Genomic DNA, 23,296 nt, shown 5'->3' on the forward strand with positions numbered 1-23,296 from the left:
AACTATCGAGTTGTCCTCCGAAGACCTCAGATGACCATATAAGCGATATAAACATAAATAAAGATATAAATAGAAAGCCAACTCGTGCAATTGGATTTGTCTAAGTCTGTTTAATTTCATATTATAGATTAAAAATATATGTTGACCATCGTTTTTACCTGTATAAGAATTATGTTTTGTGGATCGAATCAGTCAATCAAATGATTTACCTTTGTTTCACTTTCAATGTTGACATTCTTTTCCTTTAAATAACCAAACACGCACACTTCATGCGTTATCCATCTCTAGGTAAGGGGTGAAATTGAAGTTCACATGAATACGGATTCAATGAGGTCGTATTATTCACTTGTAAGTGAATAATTCATCATCAATGTTTCTTAGATTAATTTGAAAAAATTGAACCATACTGGCTGCTAAAAGCGAATTGTTACTTTACTATTTCACTTTCATTAATGATTGAACAAAAAAATCATACTTTCGATTTTTTATATATCTCATAGCTAATGCACCTTTAAACAAATATAAATCAAATATATCCTTATTTGGAATTTCAATGCTAACATCATTATTAATCCTACAACAGGAATAACTTTTTTTAAATTGTACAAATCAGAGCCATCTTTGTATAAACATAATGAAAATTTTAAATACTTAATATTCATTGAAATTTACAATCGATTTTACCATAGTGTATTATACTTTATGCTGTAGTGCTATCCATAAGAAACACATAGAGCTCAGAAAGCCGAGAATAATTCCATCGCCTTATGGAGCACAGTTAGTGTTTCTCCTTCCTGGAAACAACTTAATGTATGTTCATCTCAAAGACAAGAATAAAATACGACACAGAAAAAGGTGGTCACAGGTATGATAATCGCAGCAAAAAAGACGTATCAAACCCTTACAAAATAACATTTTTAGTCAATGGTAACCAAGTCATAGATTGATTTTTTTTGTGCAAAAAGAAATTCTTCCAATATAAGATTACAATGTAGAGTTTATATTTAATATTGTTACACAGATTTTGGGGTAAACGTCAATGAAACAACAAAACAGGAAATAAAATAATCAAAAAGACATCTAATCGACAACATATGCATACAGCCATGTATCCAGTATAATCTTTAGTTTATTGTCGATTTTTATTCATAAGATTTGTAATGACTGGTGAATCATATTTCAAATTGGATTATCCCTCATTTATCCGTAAAAAATATCAACAAAAAAGTCTTCGAACTGGGAAATATGTTCCATCGCTTATTACAAATACATATGTTTACCTTTGTATGATATGTTCTATACTGCAGTAAAGTATAATGAATAATGCAGATTTAAAAGTCAATCTTGCCTAAATTGCTGTTGACTTTTATGACTGATTTTATAAAAAAGAAAACTACATAATGATAGTGCTAAAAGCGCAAAAATCTAACAAACCGACACGTATTCACTATTTTTTGCAAAAATCAACACGTTATCACTCTACAGCAATTTTCGGTATTATAACACTGCTATTAACGTTCCTTTCAATAATAATATTATATTGAAGACATAGTGTCACGAAGATGAAGTTTAAAAGGTATCTTAAGAGTAAAATTGGTTTATACCTTATTTAATTAAATGTGACTCCACGTTTTTTTTTTGTTTCCCTGTGTTTTATGACTGATTTATTGTTGATCGCATAACGTCCAGTGGCAAATATTTCAATCATGTTCAGGACGATTGTGTTTTATGCCTTAATGATTTCAAAATTGAAAAATATATATGATTTGATAAATTCACTTGATAGAAAAGAAAACATAAATAACTTTTCTATATGTTTGATATACTTCAGGTAATGTACATGTACTACCTGCTTGGTTATCGCTTAATAAATGCATCTAAGGAAAAAACAAAGATATTCTTAAAAGAAGACAAATTTGATGACCACATCACATGGAATACAGAAAAGAAAGATGGCAAATTTGGAAAAAGCCAAATTTTTAATATTCTGGATGATGAAATCTTGAATCGGGTGAGCTGATCCTATGGAAATAGCATGTAAAGAAAAAGATGATAACATTTCGCTTCTTTTTTTATCTTGTTAATGCATGTTGTATATTGTATGGTGTAGGATAAATTCCATGTTATACATATATGAGACAATACAAATGTGTGTATCCTGCTTGAGCTCTTTTTAAGGACATTTCTTCGTTTTTCTATATTTTATTTATGTCTATTTTACATAAACTGAATATTCCTTCGGAAGATAAATGCTTCTTCGCCAATGCTACGTTTATAACAGTATCCACATACAATTATATCAACGTAATTTTCATTGACCATGTCTTCGCTATTTATATCTTGAAGACAACACTGATATATCTTAAACTAACTCCAAATAAATGTTGTGTTTAAAGACATAACAAAACTGTTCTCTTAATATCTGTAATGCAACACCCACTGGTATATAGAACATTTTTAATTAAAAGAACTACTCTATTTATTGAAGGCTGAAAATACGTTCATATTGGCTTTAGATGGAGATGTTGATTTTACTCCAAAAGCTGTAAGATTGCTTGTTGATAGAATGGTTACGAATGAACAATTGGGTGCTGCATGCGGTCGTATACATCCTATTGGTAAAGGTGGGTATGTATGAAGCACACTGACTTGCAGCAACTGCTTGTGTTAAACTAAATATCCATATTTAGGCGAGTGAGCATTAGTTCATGACTGATGCACCGACCTAACATACAGCTATATTATATATATTATCTGTGCTTTCTGTTTTGCTCTGTCGTCAATCATTCGTACGGTGCAATACTTCTTAAATCAAGGTCCGAGGTAAAGAATGAAATTTCTGAACTTAACAAGAATTAAACAAAACGCTTTTTTCTTGTTCAAGTATCATTATTGTTTTCTAAAAATCCTATGAATATGATAGAACGGTAAACCGTAATCCCAAATCATATACACATTAAAATGGTAATTGCGCAATAGTTATAGGAATTTGGAAGTCTAAAATATCTTTCAAAAATAACAAAATTACGCTAAAAGCAAAATATTTCCTTCGGTATCAGTTTCTATATGTCAAAAAATAAAATAAATTTATCTTTTATAAGTGAAAGGGTTTATTTCGTCATTCTAATCTGCAATTAATGTAATATTGGTCAGGAATCAGCCGTCTAGTGAATCTTATGCAGTTATTACCACCACCATCTTGCTTTTAAGTGTTAAGATAACACATTCATTGTTGTCAATATCAAGAGAAAATAATATACCATATTTCAAAAAATGGTAAAAACAGTGCTTAAGAAGTATACAAGGTATATATACTCAAAATATGTTTTTTTTTCTCCATGTCGAAAGGCAACGAAATGTTAAGCAGTTTATTTTCGTTCATTTTAGAATGAATATAATACCGTTTTCATCACGTCCTTTACAATCACAAAACCGGCTATCATTTTTTATGTCAGCACATTAATACATACTATATTTGTTGTTTTATCAAATATGACAAAAAATTGATATTGTGGAAGATTGAATACCCGTCCTGAGAACCTTCAATCACCACTTGTTTTATGTTTCATTTGTACATTTTGGTGTAGTGTTTTGATGACTGTTATTTGTCTGTCTTACTTTTACCGCTTTGATCACAATGTTAAATGTGTGTTTATCGGAAATGTAGGAATAGTAAATATTCTTGTTCTTATGCCCATTTGGTTTTGTTCTTTACATTTGGCCATTCATTAGTCTAAAATATTTGTGTTGAGCAAACCTCCTCTGACATCGCTTGAAAAATTTAAGTGAAGTTCAATGTTCTAAAGTGTACATATGGAGATTGTTCACATTAAAATAGATTTAAAAAGCAAGCAATTCAAATTTGCATTTTAGATCTGATTTTAAGTTATCTCATTTTTAACGATGGTTTTTCTCACATTTAAACATACTTTTTTGTATATATGTTTTATGTCAACTTATAATAGATACTTAGATCTTCGATCTATTAAAAAAACTAATTAGAAAACTAAACGAACAAATTATAGCATGCAAAGATTTGAAATGTAAAAAAAAAAAAAACGATTTTACTTGCTCATGTTATTGTTCACATTTTTAGGGTTTGTCTTTATTATTAAGTTTTGGAAAAAATCAATACTTCAAACCAATTTTGGCAACCAATTTATTTACGTGACTAATGTGATTAGAAAAATAAAGACTGTTTCCCCTTACAATTGATTCAAACATTTGACTTTTCTACTTTTTACACAAGTATTCCCCCTACCAAATTAAAAGACATTTAATTTGGATGGAGAGTTGTCTCATTGGCACTCATACCACATCTTCTTATATCTATCTAGAAAGAATTGGTCCTGCTTTGTTTCATATAAAACGTAGATAAGAGTAGCTTATCTTAGGGACGAATAAATAGCACTTTGTAAAAACACTCTGATTCAAACAAAAAGTTTTTCTCAAATCGACAAGATTATCAATTTCTTGATTGACAACATATTTGTTGCGTTTGAAGGACATGCCTTTTAATAACCTATTTTAGCATTATCTTGTACACCAACTGTGTGCTCTTATATGAGGGACCTTCATACAAAAACTCTTTTATAGATTAAAAGGAAGCTATCTGAAGCTTTTAACCTCATGTTTCGCTAAACAGATGATGTCCTCTAATTAAATAATTCACAGTTTGGTGACAATGTTGAACGCATCGGACATGTAATAAAAGATACAACCGATACATTTAAGTTTGTCTCATATCTTGATTAACATCTAGAAAGTTAACAATGAAGGTTGATTGAGAACAAAGCTTTACGACAAAATATATGATTTCATATTCCCAATTATAAACTTTCTGTGCATGTCCGAAATCAGTAGCCTGTAATTGAGTGGTTTTTTGTGTTTCTCGTATTTTGTTTTCGTTTAAAAATTTGCATAATAATTAGTTCTTGTATTGCGCCGTTACAACGCTGTCCCGGGTTATGGGGAGTTGGCGCCAGCAAACTATTTTAATGCCGCCAAATTCTGTATGTGCCTGGCGCAAGTCAGGAGCCTGTAATTCAGAGATTGTCGCTTGTTGTTGTGTGTCATATTTGTTTTTGAACATAAACAAGGCCGTACGTTTTCTTGTTTGAATGGTTTTACATTTGTCATTTCGGGGCCTTTTATAGCTTACTATGCGGTTTTGGTTTTCCTCACTGTTGAAGTTCATACGGTGACCTAAAGTTGTTAATTTAAGTGTCATGTGGTCTTTTTCAGAGAGTTGTCTCATTGCAAACATACCACATCTTCTTTTTGTTATACATGTGTATTTCTATTTATATGTGGCAACCTTCCAGCAGCATCTGCATACGTCGCCCAGTTAATACGATATTCAAGAGCAAACATTTCCTATCATGATTTCATTGATAGAAAGTTACTGTATTACAAAGAAGCTTTTGAACAAAGAGTTCCTCTGCTGCTGAAGTTGACAAAATCCCTTCGAAAATTTAACGTACGAGGTGGTTGACAGTTATGGAATATCAGTTTCCTCGATGACGAAAGATATGTTCCCAAGACTTATAACGGGGTTTTTAGTCACACGAACATTACTACGAGAGTGACATATGAAGCAGGATCTACTTCCCCTTCCGTAGCAATTGAGATCACATTGGGGCTCGTGTTGCTCTGACTTATATTTCCTATGATTTATGTCTGTTACTGTTGCCTGTCTTTGGTAGTTTTTCTGGGTTTGTTTTTGCCACAGCATTGTTAATTTATTGTTGAATTATGAGTTTTATCATTCCTGCGAGTCTCTTTTTCAAAACTTAAAATGTCAATCTTTTATTTTTGAGAGAGTTTTTGTCAGTATTACTGTTGGACGAATGTTGTTTATGAGATGGTTGTTATAAAACAAATTCTGAAATTAAAAATAACACGTTATACATTTGTAGCATACAAACATTTATGTATTGGAAAAAGAAATATATGATTTTCATGAGTAGTAAGGCTTAAACAGTAATGATTTATTAGGTTTTTTTTACAGGAATACATCTCAAATTACTTTAAAAATGCTCTTAGCATTGAATTTCAGCAGTTATAGTTAATATTCATTTATAAATGTTACATTTGAATCTAGTTCATATTTTACAATGATTGCATATTAGAACTGGTTGTCCTCCTATCAGATACTATACCTCAATGCCCGACAAGATATTCACTAGGCCTTGTGAAAATTTCCAACAAATCTATGCCTTGCATCAACTACTAACATAAGTAATGAAATAATGAAAATTTATCTGATGATATAAAAACGGCTCAGATTATTTTTTACTGTTTAAGGTCCAATGGTATGGTATCAAAAATTTGAGTACGCCGTGGCTCACTGGTTACAAAAATCGACAGAGCATGTTCTTGGTTGTGTATTATGCAGCCCTGGATGTTTTAGTCTCTTTCGTGGTTCAGCTTTAATGGATGATAATGTCATGAGAAAGTATACTATCAAACCTACAGAAGCTTCACATCACCTTATGTATGACCAAGGTAACATTATATAAATAACACATAGCTGAGAGGGTATTATTACCCCGAGAAAACATTGTTAACCGCGGCGAAGCCAAGGTTGACAATGTTTTTTCGAGGGGTAATAATCAGCTCGATCATCCTCTCAGCTTTGTGTTATTTAATTTATTATACTGAATGTCCTATCATTATTCCCCTTTAAACTTAAACTAAAAGTAGTGATCTATGAAGTAGTTTACAAAACAACGTTACAGTTGTAACAAAAGTGAAGCAAGAAGTTTTTTTTTTATTCAAAGTGACAATAAATAAAAAAAACGTAAAACTGTAGCTTTGTCTTAGAATCATTGATGTAAATGCAATGCATTGTCTTTTGAATTATCGATTTTTGATTGGTTCGCACGAGAGGGTGACATTCAAAAAAATTATCTCCCGCTGAGCCATGGGATAGAGTAAATTGGCTCCCTCGTATGAACCAATCAATTTTAACGTAAAGTATAATAATAATAAATGTCTTAAATAAAAGTTAATTATTGCATTTTTCTATGTTTAAAACCCAATATGAAATACTGTTAGTTAACTCTTTGATCCTTTAATAGATTATCAAAATAATTGTACTGATAAAAAAAATCAAAATAAAATTATTAATAATTGTAATTTTCATTATGCTGATACCTTTTTGTGATTTATCAAGGTGAGGATCGCTGGTTGTGTACATTACTGCTACAGCAAGGATATAGAGTAGATTATGCAGCTGCCTCAGATGCCTATACTTATGCACCCGAAGGTTTTGGCGAATTCTTTAATCAAAGAAGGCGTTGGATGCCATCAACAATTGCTAATATAATGGATTTACTAACAGATGCAAGGAACACTGTGTCTATAAATAACAACATCAGTTGGCTGTTTATGATTTATCAAGGTAACTTTTTATTCACCCGCCCGCTTAGCGGAGGAGGCATTAAGGTTGACCTTTGTCCTTCTATACGTCCGTCCGTCTGTTTGTCCAAAAATTGGTTTCCGTTCCCGTTAGTTTGCCTCAATCGAATATTATCGAAACTTTTACACAAGCCTTATGACCACAAAACTCACTTCAAGTTTGAATTAGGGTGGCGTCACTTTCACCGTTCTGGAGTTATGCCCTTCATGAAAGGAGAAGCCTAAATATGAGAGTAAACCCCCCATAAATGAAAAAAATGCTGAAAGTTTCCTTTCCGTTCTCTTTCTTTAGTTTGTATCAATCAAATGTTATGAAGCTTATACACAATGCTTATAACCACAAAACACTAATCAAGTTTGATTTTGGATGGTGTCAATTAATCATTTCCCTAGTTATGTTTTTTATTACGTTATATGCAAGCGGGGCATCATCTGTGTACCATTGACACATTATCGTTTTATTGTTGATAAAGATTCAGCTTTACCATCGAAAGTTTAGACTGGTTATTATTTGTTGTCTGACGTTTCGTCTCATTAAAAGACATGGTACTTCATATATTAATTGGATTTCGTCTTTCTGAAATTTTGTTTTATGTAATGAATACATAATAGAAAACGGATCAATGCTTTTAAGACTTTTAAGCCGTAAAAAGACTTGTTTACGATACGCAATTCGAATAAAGGTATTTTATTTGTAAAGATTAGTAAAACAAATATGAATTGTACAAATACATTTTATGACTTTTATTTTGAGTTTCCGTACAAAGTTAACGTCAATATCTAGAGATGTAGGATCATAGATTTATTATTTTCAACTGACATAATTATGGGTTTCGGTGTAGTATTTTGTTAACCTCCATTTTCTTTTAGGAGCTTTGATGGTGTCGACCTTGATTGGACCTGCCACAGTAATCATGATGATAGCAGGAGCATATCTAACTGTTTTTCAAATAAATCTTCTTACATCTTATGCAATAGCTCTTTCGCCAGCTATTTTATACACGATCTTATGCTTTACTGTGAAGCCTAAATATCAGATCACGACAGCAGAAATATTCAGCGCCATTTATTCATTTATAATGATGGTGGTATTTGTTGGTTGCATTATAACAGCCGTTCAGCAGAGTCCATTTCATCCGAGTGTAATTTTCCTTTGCTCAATGGTGTTTATTTTCCTCTTCGCTGCCGTTATTCATCCATGGGAATTTAGCTGCATTTTTTACGGGCTATTATACTTTTTGTGTGTTCCTAGTGGATTTTTATTATTGATCATTTATTCCCTATGTAATATGAATTCTGTATCATGGGGAACACGCGAAGTAGCTAAGAAAAAAACGCAAAAAGAAAAGAACGAAGAAGAAAGAAATAAAAAAGAAAATGAAGAAAAGAAGAAACAAAAAAGCTGGTTAAGCCGCTTAATGCCAGTTAACCAACTCAAAGATTTAAGAAGTATATTAGAGCTCACAAAAAAAGAAACAAAAACGAAAGAGGACAGAGGTATACAGACTGAAGATTTGAATGAAGTTGTTGTCGAAACGAATAAAAGGAAAACAGTCACTTGGCTAGACAAAACACCAGAAGGAACAATTCACGAAGAAACTAATATAACACCAACGACCGATAAACCTTTTGATTTTCTACACAAGCCAAAATGGACGGAAGATAAAGATTTTAAAAACGGAAAAGTTATGGTGATGACACCAGGAGAAACACACTTTTGGGAGGAATTTATTAAAAGGCAAGTCAATTTTATAGTTTGACGTTCAGTTTCAACTATTTCTTTAAAACAGATGATGATTGTCTTTTAAGTATTGATCCATCAGTTCTTGCAATGGTAAATAAAGAGGGAGAAGATCAAAGAGATACCACCAAAGAAAAAATTAAATGAAAATAACAGCTCACAAAACACTACACAGAAAACCAAAAACATCAGTAACAAGATGGATCTCAGTTGCGTGGAAACGACACTTGTGTAATTTTTTTATCCATTCTGACGAAAGAAGATATATGTCGTCATATTTAGGTGAAGTTTCAAAGAAATATAAAATAGAACAATGATTGTTTTAGGAGTATATTGGACAAGAAGCGCAATTCATTTCAGATATCCATTTTCTTCCATTCTTCTGTCCATATTGTAAACGTTGTTGTAAGATGGCTTGTTTCGAAGCTAAGATATTTTATCACAGATGTGGTTGAATTTTCGGGGTACGAAGTATGATAAAATTTTCACAAATTTAGAAACCCACAAAGGCCCCATTGGATGTGCTTTCATGAAGTAAAAGGTTATATTTCTGAAAATTCATTTCTTTACAAACAATTAATAACGCCAAAGTTTTTACACATCAATGACTTATATTGTTCTTCAAAAAAGCACCAGTGATTAAGCACAAGGAAGTTATTAAAATAGCATCATGTCCAATATGATTGCATAAAGGTTTTTTAAAAATTGTATTCATAGTTGAGTTCCTCATTTTGATTTAATCCGATATTATGTGCGCCTTTGTCTGCGCGTCAATAAGATATTATTTTTTTGGAGAAAGAAACGATGGTTAGCAACATCCTGGCCCCGGCGCCATAAAACTTTTATTTTCTGAGTAAAAAAATATTCTCAGAATGAATTATATTACTCAGCTAAGAATAAGAACTTTTTTCTCTGCCATAAAAAAATATTCTCAACTTTAAGAATATTCTTAGCTGAGAATTTTTTTTCTCAGTGATGTAAGCGGTAAAATAGATATTTGAAGTGTACCTAACTTCGCAAAAACGCAGGTTTTATCTTTTTAGCAACACTGTAAAACATAAAAAGAATCTATGACAGATAAAATGACAAGTAGCATTATGTAAGCATCGGTAAATGAACAGAAAGTCACAGTCCTGACAAAAAGTCACAGGATATAAAGTCACAAATAATTTGTGGACAATTGTTTGAAATTATAAGAGAAAAATCTTGAAATATTTGAGTTATTAACCCGTAGCTTGTTATACATATATATTACTTTTTATATTTCTCATACAACTTCTGATTAAGATACACGTATTAATGATCATTAATGATTATGTTTTAAAAATGGCGAAATCTTCGAAATGTAATCTCCTTGGAATGTAACCTTCGTTGACGTTTACGTGAAGAGTGCTTTCTTTCACGTCCGCACTTCTATCGAGTATGGTATGCCAAATAAACATATTACGGATCAATGACATACATTATGTATTCAGACGACATAAGAAAACACCATGTGACAATTTTAAGCCAATTGTTTATTAAAGTGAAACAGAGCTGCTTTTTTCTCAGATCTACAAATAAACAAAAAAAAAAAACCAACAAACTGGATATTTTTATATCAATATGAATTCCAGTAAATAATTTTAATCTGTTTTTAATATTCAAGATATATAAATTTGACACAGAATTGAATACGATTTAACAATTATGCAAGTAGTCATAAAAATTGCTCCTCATAATGAGTTTAATATATTGCACAGGAAGAGAAAATGAAAGTACGACGTCGTGTGAGAAGTCATGGCATATACCGGTATTGTCCATTACATTTATTAACCACACCTTGTACAAATATTTTTTTCGAAAATAAAAACAGTTAAATAGAACAAACAAAACTATCCGTCACAAAGATATATGAGGGTCTTGATAATGGGAAAAGGGGAGTGGGGGGAGCGTGTTCTATTTTTCCATATTCTGTAATTCTATTGGCCATTTTTCTCTATCCAGTAAGAAATGTTTATTCTGTAAATGATTCTTGTTTTCTAATCGTGCATATGGAAATTTTCTTCTGTATCATGATTTCGACACGATAGATTGTTTTTCTGTATCAAAGACATATGCATGACGACACTACCCAGTAATACAACCCATACCCCTTTCCCCTCCCCGAATCTGTCACTGTACTGCACAAATAATACATTTATCAAACTGTTTAAAACCAAACAGGGGGGAAATTATTTTAATTCTTTGTAATAATTTGGATATCTGAGATAATAAATCAGTAGATAGGGTGACATTACATGTATTTGGTTTGTAGATATGAGGTACCAGTACTGCAATCTAATTAAGGTAGCTGTAGTAATTTGTTAAAAGTAGTTTTGTAAGAGAGTTATGAAAACTAATAGAAAAAAAATCGACCTCCTGAACTAGATTTTATCATTGATAGACCAACTGTCCAACAAAATATAAAATATTGCCTATTTATCAACTATTTTTGAGAATATTAAAATATATTTAACATTTATTGGTAGTGAACAAAAAATGCTATACCCCCAAAAATTCAAAGACAATGTTATCCGTCGACGAGTATCAGTCAAATAGCCCTTACCAAACAATTGAAGTTTTAAATTGCAATGAATTATGGATCTTACAAATCTGAAACCGAAGACGTAGTAAATATAAAAAAGAAGATGTGGTATGATTGCAAATGAGACAACTCTCCACAAGAGAGCAAATGACACAGAAATTAACAACTATAGGTCACCATACGGCCTTCAACAATTAGCAAAGCCCATACCGCACAGTCAGCTATAAAAGGCCCCGAAATGACAATGTAAAACAATTCAAACGAGAAAACTAACGGCCTAATTTATGTACAAAAAATGAACGAATAACAAATATGTAACATATAAACAAACGACAACCACTGAATTACAGGCTCCTGACTTGGGATAGGCACATACATACATAATGTGGCGGGGTTAAACATGTTAGCGGGATCCCAACCCTCCCCCTAACCTGGGACAGTGGTGTAACAGTACAACATAAGAACGAACTATAGAAATCAGTTGAAATAGGCTTAACTCATCAAATGGATAAAAATACAAATACTACAAATACAAGTGGACGTGGCCGGTTACTTGTACATCCAAACAACAAAAAGACACTAAGTACAGATCTGAGAGTACTCGCAGTTACTGACACCTAGTGCAAAGCCACTAACAACTAATAAAAAAAAGTCATGCATCTAAGACTAAATTATCAATCCGTACACATCCAACATCCAATGGATTTAGTGTAAAGACCTCATAAGCAGACAGAGAAAAAACATGACCTTGTGCAATGCAAAGATACAGGTATCGACAGATTGTAGATCCATGAATGTGTATATGTATATAACAATAATATTTAGTTTGCTTTTAATTTACTAATAACAAAATCAATATTAGTAACAATAAAAAAAACAATATTTAATGATCTAATTACAGTGTTGAATTGGTAACCTTTTAGAATAAGTTTATTTAAAGGATCGATAAGTTTACCAGGATCGTTTCTAAATTTCCGGGCACGGTAAACAATATTGCCGTAAAAATGAGGATGTGCAATCCCGTTTGAAATAAGTTTTCTACAGGTACAACCAAACTTCAAAACCAAATCTTTATATCTGTGGAAGAATTTAGTAAAGGTTTTAAGTAATCTGTGGTAACGAAATCCCTGGCTTAATAATTTACCAGTAATACATAGATTACGTTCGTCAAAAACGTCACAACAGACACGGGCATAGCGAACGAGTTGTGAAATATAAACACCGTAAGATGGTGACAAAGGAACATCACCATCCAAAAAGGGAAAATTAACAATAGGGAACGAAAAATCGTCCCTTTTGTCGTAAATTTTAGTGTGGAGTTTCCTGTGTAAAACCGAAATATCTAAATCTAGGAAAGGACAGTTGTTACTGTTTAAATTTGATTTATTTAAAGTAAGTTCCTTTGGGTAAATTTCGGCTGTATATTGAGAAAATTCTTGATTATTTAACGAAAAAATGTCATCAAGATAACGGTAAGTGTTGTTGAATTTATCAATTTAATGCAATTTAGACGGGTCTTTACTGAGTTTGGTCATAAACTGTTATTCATAACAGTACAAAAACAAGTCTGCTATTAAAGGGGCGCAATTAGTGCCCATAGGAATACCTACAACCTGTAGATAAACTTTGTTGCCGAAGCGTACATAAATATTATCAAGGAGAAAATTAACAGCTTCAATCATCTCATCACACCTCCAGTAAGTATATCTAGCATATTTACCTTTCTCATTAGAGAAGAAGGCTTTAAATGAGTTGCAGCAAATATATTTGCATTCAGATTTACCAAAGTTGACCTTCGACTCATTTAATTGGCTATTATTTTAAAGTCATTTTGGTCATTTTTCTGATTTGTTGTTTTCAATTTGTTTTCCACTATTGCAGAGCTATTTGTTGTGAATGGTCATCTTGGTCTGACCTCTGTCACGAACTGTTTTATCAGTGTTGTAATGTGTAATCATTTCGGACACAATGCATGAGAAGGATGCAAGGTTGACTTTGACTGCAATAGAGGACGAAATGATACGTCAAGATTTGTTAACTCCTCATGCAAGATCGTGATTTTGGAGCAAAATACTGATGCTCTTTGACTGCAATAGGGGACGAAATGATACGTCAAGATTTGTTAACTCCTCATGCAAGATCGTGATTATGGAGCAAAATACTGATGCTTACGAACGTACAGAAATTGCATCGCTTACGTACATCAATTGACCAATTCAATATTTCATTCGTTTTACCTTATTTTTAATTTTTTATATAAAAAAATTTACATTTTAGCACCCAATTATTCAGTCTTTTTTCTTTAATTTTTTTTTGCACATTTTTTTCTTTATTTGGGGGGGGGGGGGATTTTCTATTCTGTAAATCACCTCGTATATCTTGGGTGATTTCAAATAAAGATCTGTTATTCAAGCGGGATTTATAATGCATAATACTACTAGAGTAGGAGTATCTACAATGAGAAGCTGTTTAATTGGTCGCTTTTTTGTGATCTCTATTAAAATCAAATATGTCAATAAATGTTTTGATTTTGTAAATATTGCCGTTATTTTTAATGATCATTCTGTTAAAGAACAAATTCCTTGATATTTTGATAATACTGAACTCCCTCTTATTTGTTATGTTTACAAAAAATCTACCCGGAAATATGTGTTTAATTATAGCCAAGTGTGTTAAGATGTAAATATTAGTGACAATACACTTACGTCATGTAATTGCAATAATTCTGAATACATTTATGGCCCCAGTTCCCATGTTATAACAGGAGACCTTAACATCGTTCGTGACCGAGAGTTGAAATCATTCCTCAGTAAAGGACCTAAATATCGTCCCCCGTCAATTATTAATTGGAATGTGTGTCGTAATATCATCCACGACTCACTCCGAACTTACTGCTAGAAATGGATAAAACGAGAAAAAGCTGACAAGAAATCTTTGGACTCTTTTTTTAATTCAGTAATGAACATAGTTGATATACGTATACAACATTTTAACCCTTTCACTGCCACACTGATTCAATACTTTGCCAGGGCATATTTTGGGTATTCAAAAAACAACTGTACCGCTTATGACGTCCACAATGAAGGAACGTCACGGAGAGGGGCAAAGATGGAGGTGTGCACAGAACATCAAGTATTTTGGGGTTTTTAAGATTTTGATCAGAAGCGCAGCAGATGAAATGCGAGTCCTACGTATTTGAGGGATTCCGTAGTAATTTTAAGCGATACATTTATGATTTGAAATGTTTTCAAATTTAGCCTAGTACATGTAAAAGTATATCATTTAAACTTAAATATTGAAAATCGAACATTTATTGAGTTTGTCAATTCAACCTATTAATGAATTAGCTTTCTGTACCGGCATGCGAGTACTCTCATGTCTATACTTTATGTCTTTTGTGTTTTAGATAGTCTTTTTTTGTGCTTGGTATCGATCCGATGAGCTCTTTTCAAGTGATACGGGAGACAGATTTATAAAATCCCGCTAACATGTTTAACCCCGCCACATTCTGTATGTATGTGCCTGTCCCAAGTCAGGAGCCTGTAATTCAGTGGTTGTCGTTTGTTGCTGTTTAACATATTCGTTTTTCGTTCATTTTTTTGTACATAAATTAGACCGTTAGTTTTCTCGTTTGAAATGTTTTACATTTGTCATTTCGGGGCCTTTTATAGCTGACTATGCGGTATGGGCTTTGCTCATTGTTGAAGGCCGTACGGTGACCTATAGTTGTTAATTTCTGTGTCATTTAGTCTCTTGTGAAGAGTTGTCTCATTGGCAATCATACTACATCTTCTTTTTTATATTATAAAAGTTTTTTCAACTTTTCCGAATCCCATATTTGAATCTTATGTAAAATTGTACTACAGTAACTGCAGGGTTACAATTTTCCAATAATAACTACGGTTTAAACCAAGTGATTTTTATAATTTGTTCTTATGGTGTGATGTTAATACACCACTGTCACAGGTTAGAGGAGGGTTGGTACTCACAAACATGTTTAACCCCTTTTCATATATGTTTGCCTGTCCTAATACAGGAGCCTACATGCAATTGAGTGGTTGGCGTTTGTTGCTGTTTATAATATTTTTTTTGTCGTCTATTGTTTTGTGCATAAATCCTGCCGTTAGATTTCTCGTTTGAATTGTTTGCATTTGTCATTTCACGGTATGGGTTATGCTCATTATTGAAGGCCAATCGGTGACCTTTAGTTGCTTACTTCTACGTCATTTGGTTTCTTGTGGGGAGTTGTTGCATTTATGGGTAATTGATAGTCATACCACATCTTCTAATTTTTATCTCTTGTGTACATTCAGAAAGAACGATTATTTTATGCAAATCTGTGATCTCTTAAAAGTTCGTTAGAGTTTCAACAGTTGGTCATCGGATTCACAGTATGAACATTTTGAAAGTAAGATTATTTCGAATACACGACATGTACAACATTTAGTTTAAACCATGGTAGAATAATTCTATTGAACATATATCATACAGTTAACATGAATCACCATGATAAAACAGTTTGATGGACTGCGATTGCGGACTTTCAGGATTTCTCTCATCCTGTCAATAAATAACTCGCCAAATATTTAAAGACCCGTTTTAAAAATTCTTTGATTGAAAAATACGGGTATCAATGTGTTTGGAGGGTGTTAAATTTGAAGATATAAAATTTAAAAGTAGATATCTGGCATCTTCCGCCATCTCGGATTGTAAAATACTAGAAAACAATCGGTCTAGTTCTTTAATGAAATAATATGTATTTTAAATGAGGAATGCAATTCATTTATAAGACTCTTCATCTAACTGAAGATAATTGTAGTTATTTGTTTTATTGTATTATTCCGATTATTTAAAAAAAAAATTGCAAAACCTGCAGCTTGATAAATATCTCCGTGACCTCACTTTTTATTAGGCTATAGTTTTGAAAACCACACGAGTCTTCATTTAATCAAAGTAAGAATAAATTGTATTTTTTTTTTATTATTTAAACCCCTACTCTACATTACTTGAATAGTTATGAATAGTTGTCCTGGTTGCTTCTGTCACATTTTTCATGAGACGGCCATTATTTTACGATGTTGTCTACAGTTTACGATGCTGTCTACAGTTATGACGTCATATTTTAGCATTACGTCAAAAACACATGACGGCAGCAATGGCAAGTCTGTCCCCTGCAATAAACAGAAATCTTCCTGCATTGAAACCCCGTGTCGAGCCTCAATGTATTGTCCTTACCCATCTGTGACGTAACGTGTATTGTTACAGAACAGACGACATAGGCAAGCGTTGCCAAGCCTAAATAAAGACCGATGGCATTTGAAAGGAGTACAGAAAGCCTAAATATAGGCTTTACGGCATAGAAAGGGTTAAAGAACATTTTACTCCTAACAACAACCATAATAACCCTATTTCTCGTATCAAACATAAACTAAAAGAACTCGCCAAGGAATTTGTTTTTGTCCCGGCTGATAAAGCTGCTAATAATATCATTATTGTTTGACGTAAATTTTACATTGAGGTTCTTCAAAAGGAAATCACGAATTCACCAACATTCCAACTGACTCCATTATCGGAAAATGACATCTGTAACAAACATAAACTTTTAGCTACTTCTTTGCAAGCAGAACCAAATACAATGAAAGTTCCAACTATGTACTGGCTTCCGAAGCTGCACAAAACACCTTACAAATATAGATTTATTTCGTCTTCAAGCCATTGTTCTACTACTAAACTGTCTATTCTACTTACTAGTACACTCGGTACAATCAAATACCTGATAATAAATTGTTTAATTAAGGCCTTTGAAAATAGTGGAACTTATTATTTTTGGATTGTCAAAAATTCGTTGGAAGTACTTGATAAATTGCATGCTTATATTGGTGATTTTGAATCTGTTCAAAGTTTAGATTTTTCTACCCTATATACCACGTTGCCTCATATTCTTATTAAGAAAAATTCACACACCTACTTAAATGGGCGTTTAAAAAGTCAGAATGCGAATAAATATGTTCAAACTCTTTTAGGTCATTTTTTAGTAACAACAAACAAAAGAACTATGTCAATTGGACATGCTTTGATACAATGACTGCCCTTGAATTTTTACTAGATAACATTTTTGTTCGCTTTGGAGATTCCGTCTATCGTCAAGTTATCGGAATTCCAATGGAGAATAACTGTGCACCACTTATTGTGGACCTTTTTCTGTATTGTTATGAGTTACAATTTATGACTAAAATCAGCAAAGACCCATCGAAACCACATCTGATACAAAAATTCAATAATACTTTTAGATATTTGGATGATATATTGGCTCTCAATAATGACGACTTCAGTATGTACACTAAACAAATTTATCCTGTTGAACTAACTTTAAATAAAGCTAATACTAACAATGAACACTGTCCTTTCCTCGATCTTGATATCTATATTATTAACGGGAAGCTTAATACCAAAGTTTATGATAAAAGAGATGATTTTTCATTTCCTATTGTTAATTATCCATTTTTAGATGGTGAAGTTCCCTTATCACCATCTTATGGTGTTTATATATCTCAACTTGTACGATTTACTCGTGTATGTAACAACGTATTAGATTATAGCGAAAGAAATCTATGTATTACTGAAAAATTATTACACCAGGGTTTTCGATATCACAAACTAGTCAAAACATTTACCAAATTTTATCATCGATACAAGGTCATCATTCGTAAATATAAATCAACATGCAGACATCTTATACGTTCAGGTATTTCACATCCAATCTTTTATTATAATATTCTTTACAAAGCACAAAAATGTCGGCATTCACCTCAAAAGCTAACAAAACCTTTAAACAGACTTATTAAGAAGGGATACAGTTACGATACTGTTGTCAGGTCATTAAAGATGGCTTATTTTGGCTTTAATATTGATTCACGTTTAGGGTCTTTGCATCGGAAATAAACACATTGATTCTAAAACCAGTTGTTGGCATGATACGGGTTATGTTCTTCTCATATATTTTATAATGGTATGATACTTAACCACTAACGGGAGGGATTGTGCTTGATATCCATATGATGAGGACATAATTTTTCGATCAGTTTAATTGAGGTCTGGAGCTGTCATGTCAGTAACTGCTAGTAGTCCTTTGTTAATTTGTGTATCATTGTCATTTTGTTTAGTTTCTTTTGTTACCTATTCTGATATCGGACTCGGACTTCTTTTAAACTGAGTTTTACTGTGCGTATTGCTCTGTCTTTGTTTTTTCTACATTGGCTAGAGGTATAGGGGGAGGGTTGAGATCTCAAAAAACATGTTTAGCCCCGCCACAGTTATGCGCCTGTCCCAAGTTAGGAGCCTCTGGCCTTTGTTAGTCTTGTATGATTTTGAATTTTAGTTTCTTTTACATATTTCGGAGTTTAGTATGACGTCCATTATCACTGAACTAGTACATATTTTTGTTTAGGGGCCAGCTGAAGCACGCCTCCGGGTGCGGGATTTTCTCGCTGTATTGAAGACCCATTAGTGGCCTTCGGTTGTTTTCTGCTCTTTGGTCGGGTTTTTTGTCTCTTTGACACATTCCCCATTTCCATTCTCAATTTTATTAAGAACTATATAAAACAAAATGGCATACAAGAATAACCAAATACGTCAAAGTTAACCTCTGCCTGTATTTGTTGGAACCTTACTTTTTTAAAGTTGAAATTCTATCTTATAAAGTGTTTTTTAATCTTTTCTATAGAGATAGAAATAGAAATAGAAATACTTTATTAATCCAATTATGGACCATTGCGGGTTTTAAATTTCATACAATGATTACAACGATTTTTGTTATGACAATGAAATAATAATAAAATAAAATATATATGTTGTGTACAAGATGCAAGTTTGTACACATTATAATTTGTACAGGGTTTTTGTACAAGTTATAAGTTTTTTGACACATACCTTTTTGCACAAGGTGATAAAAGTTTATCTTCTAAAATGTATCAGTTTAATGTTTTAAACTAATTTATATATATAAGTCAGTGTCCGCTTTCAATTTCATTTGATATTTTAATATTTTATCAGCCTATATAAATGTCCTTGACAATTTTACAAGTGTTTTGAAATCTAAAATTAATGCATCCGTATTTTAAGGTTGTGGTTCCAGTTTACGGAGTTTTGCTGACGATCTCTCTCTTGGTTATAGTTAAAACACTGAAATATACAAATATATCATAAATGCACCTATTTTGTCAATCATTTTAATTATTTTATGTACGATGAATTTCAAGCTTATAAAGACAACAAATCTTTTTTTACAGGTATTTAAAACCGTTAGATGCAAACAAAAAAGAACAAGAAACGATGAAACAGGCTCTTGCTCAATTACGTAATGAAGTTGTGGCAGGCTTTGCGTTTATCAACCTGATATGGATATCTATCAATTTTATGTTTCAACTTAGAAAACCTGCAGTTATTGAATTTCCGACAGCAGTATGTGTATTTAGATATTGATCATAAAATATTGCTTCCTTACTTTTTAGCTATAGGGTTTTCTCAATGTTGAAGGCCTAACAGTTTGTTATAATTCCTTACATCCACTTCATTTAAACTCTGGTTTTTTATCTTTATTTTGTTAGATGCAATAAATAAGTGTGAACGTTCGTTTATAGATAATGCAGAACAACACATTGTAAAATATTCTTTTTTATTAGTACAAATTATTCATAAATTTATATATCAAAGTAATGTCGCAATATTGCCAATGAGAAAAATACCCCCCAGGGTTCAAATAACTTGGAAGAAAGCAATCACTGCATGGCCTTCAACAACGATAAAAAAAAAACCATACCGTATATTCAGCGTTAAAAGGGCCCGATACAAAATATGTTTTCCAATTCGAACGAAAATACTAACGGCCTATTTTAAACAACTGCATTGCATGCTCTTGACTTGGGACAGGAACATAAAGAATGTCGCGGGTTAAACAGGTTTATGACAGTTCGACCTTACTCGAGGTATAACAGCACAAAGTAAAAACACAATTTAAAACTCAGTTGCAAATGGCTAAAATCATTAGATTAAAACCAAGCATCCCCCTCCCCCAAAAGGAAAAATAAAACCGATTTAAGAGTACTCGCAGTTTTATTCAAATTTGCTGTCATAAAATTTCAATATTTTAATTCAAGGAAAATCTCCATCAACCATAGCTCTGATTTTGTTGTTTGTGTTTAGCTGTATTAATAGACGTGTTTTGGTTTTATCAGCTCGTCGACGTTTGTATTAGGTTTTAGATTTTCATATATTTTGGCCTCGGGCATTACTGAAGGAAAAGAGATTAACTGTCGAAATTTGCATATGGTCTAATAATTTGGTACTGCTAATATTGATACCAAAAATCAAGGCTTAGAATAAGGTGTAGGTACTATAATTTAGTTACGGATCCGCGATGTAGCGGGTGTTTTCTAGTATTCCTTGATATTTGACGTATTTAAATATGTGATCGTCCCTCTTTTTTGTTTTCAGTCAGGAGCAGAGAATGTAGATGACAGTGTGATAAAGATCGACGCACTAGGTTTAATGTTTATTATATTTTTTGTTCTTATTCTCCTGATCCAGTTTATTGGTATGGTCATTCATAGATTGGGAACACTCATGCATCTTATAGCCATTACAGAGATACCAAATCCATTCAAATGCGGGAAAAAGCAAAGCTATGGAAATATAGAGGAAGAAAATACAGAGAAGCTTAATGCCAAAGAGTTGATACGGTTATGTACAGATGTAGTTGGAGAGCCAAGGCCAGACTATTCGAGTGATGAAGATGATGATGACGATGAAGAAGACGACAAAGTAGAGGAAGAACTCTCTAACACAATTGTCAACAACGCTGTCATAGGTGTAAAGGGAAACATTGGAGGAACAAGAACACCTGGGCTTGGAATGTCGTTTAGAGAAACAATGGTCATAGGCAGGGATAATATTTCCAATGATTTGAGGAGCACTCTGTCTAGTCCTAATTTTAGACAGACAGCACGAAATATGATAGCCATTTCCAAGCGAAAATATGACGAAGGAACAAAACCACCTCCAAAGGGCAACGTATTGAAATACCGAAAAAATCATCCACCAAAGTTACGGACTGATTGGGAACAAGCAAAAAAGTTTGGATCAACTAAACCTATTTTCAACGATTTTATAAACGAAATTCAGAAAGATCAGGACCTCAAACACAAAGTAAGAGGATTAGAAAAACAAACGGCAGTTGATAATCTTAAGAGAACATTACGCCGTGAGACTTCCGCAACAGATTTTGATGAACCCGTTAATGATAAAGTAAGTGGAGTCGGTACTTTAAGTCGTGCGTTCTACAAAAATCTCAATCAAAAAACAAAAGTACAAACCAGACAAAATCCAGTTTCCATCGGAAGTCATTCCGGCAGCAGATTGCGTTTTAGAGAAACAACAGAAACCATCACATCACTTTAAATCAAAATTCAACAAAACGTCACAAAACGTTTGCTTGTGTGTAAATATTTATACTAGTGTGTATTTATAACCATTTATGTTGTCTTGTCTGTTAAAATATGTTAATTAATTCCCGTGCAATGTTTTTATTTCATTGTTTTTTTTTTTAATTCAACATAATAACATTACTACTAAAAATTATAATATATGATCTTAAGAATGATTAATAATATCTATATTAGCAGTTCACATATTTAGAGCATAGCATTCATTCGAAGCTACTTATGATTTTATATATTGATGTTATTTTCTTATCTTCGATTTAAAAGAAAGTACAAGTGTTTCAGTCGATTTAGATATGTATTTAGAAGTATAACATGCAATACTGACTGTCGCATTAGTTTATTCTTACTAATAAAAACTGAGAAGCTGATCTAATCACATTATAACACATCAGTACCGAAGGCTAACTGCATACAACTATTTAAAAAATACTATTTCAACAAATGCACATCGGTGTTATAAGGTTTTCTAGAAAATATATACTCACATCACATTTTTTAATATGTATTACTAGTAAATGCAAGATTTGCAAATTAAAAATGCTTTAACGAGATTTGCTTTTATGACGTCTTATTTTTTTGCAAATATCAAATATTCATTATTATAAGAAAAGTACGAATATAAATATTCAACAAAGTACTAATTTTCTATAGGCATGTATGCAGACTTATGCAAACTCATTAAATCAAATATATACGAAACTACACTTTAAGCTCAATCCACGAAAATTGGTATACACGAAAATAAATAAATCCACTGTATCTTGTTTTTATTTCATACTACTTAAATATATCTCAATTATAGGATGATATTTGGTCACTGAACGTTAAACAAACAACAATCAATCAATAACAAAAATATTTCAAAAGAAATAGCTTGTCAAGACATAATCATGTAGAGAAAAAACGATGACTTCAAGTTTTTATTTATGGTAAAGGTATATTTCTTTTCAATATATGTACACAGTTATGATAATCCTTCAAACTGATCCGGAATAAACTTCCCATGTCGACGTTTCTGTAAGTCTGAAGTAAAACAATCAAAGCAATAACCGTTTGTCTCACTTCTAC

The 23,296-nt window shown here is 32.3% G+C and overlaps 1 protein-coding gene across 1 annotated transcript in view; it reads left to right on the forward strand.

Annotated features, from left to right (window-relative positions):
• The window catches only part of LOC127727790 (uncharacterized), a 173,259-nt gene extending 150,480 nt beyond the window's left edge, over nucleotides 1–22,779 (forward strand). The window contains exons 29-36 of the mRNA XM_052234907.1: nucleotides 712–865; nucleotides 1,832–2,011; nucleotides 2,489–2,624; nucleotides 6,307–6,507; nucleotides 7,178–7,405; nucleotides 8,293–9,160; nucleotides 20,018–20,189; nucleotides 21,222–22,779. Of these exons, the coding sequence (XP_052090867.1) occupies nucleotides 712–865; nucleotides 1,832–2,011; nucleotides 2,489–2,624; nucleotides 6,307–6,507; nucleotides 7,178–7,405; nucleotides 8,293–9,160; nucleotides 20,018–20,189; nucleotides 21,222–22,184 (2,902 nt within the window). The 3' untranslated portion in view covers nucleotides 22,185–22,779. The remainder of the gene's footprint in view (nucleotides 1–711; nucleotides 866–1,831; nucleotides 2,012–2,488; nucleotides 2,625–6,306; nucleotides 6,508–7,177; nucleotides 7,406–8,292; nucleotides 9,161–20,017; nucleotides 20,190–21,221) is intronic.
• The last annotated feature ends 517 nt before the right edge of the window (nucleotides 22,780–23,296 follow it).

Source organism: Mytilus californianus, unplaced genomic scaffold (assembly GCF_021869535.1).
Source record: "Mytilus californianus isolate M0D057914Y unplaced genomic scaffold, xbMytCali1.0.p SCAF_2, whole genome shotgun sequence".
Classification (NCBI taxonomy): domain Eukaryota; kingdom Metazoa; phylum Mollusca; class Bivalvia; order Mytilida; family Mytilidae; genus Mytilus; species Mytilus californianus.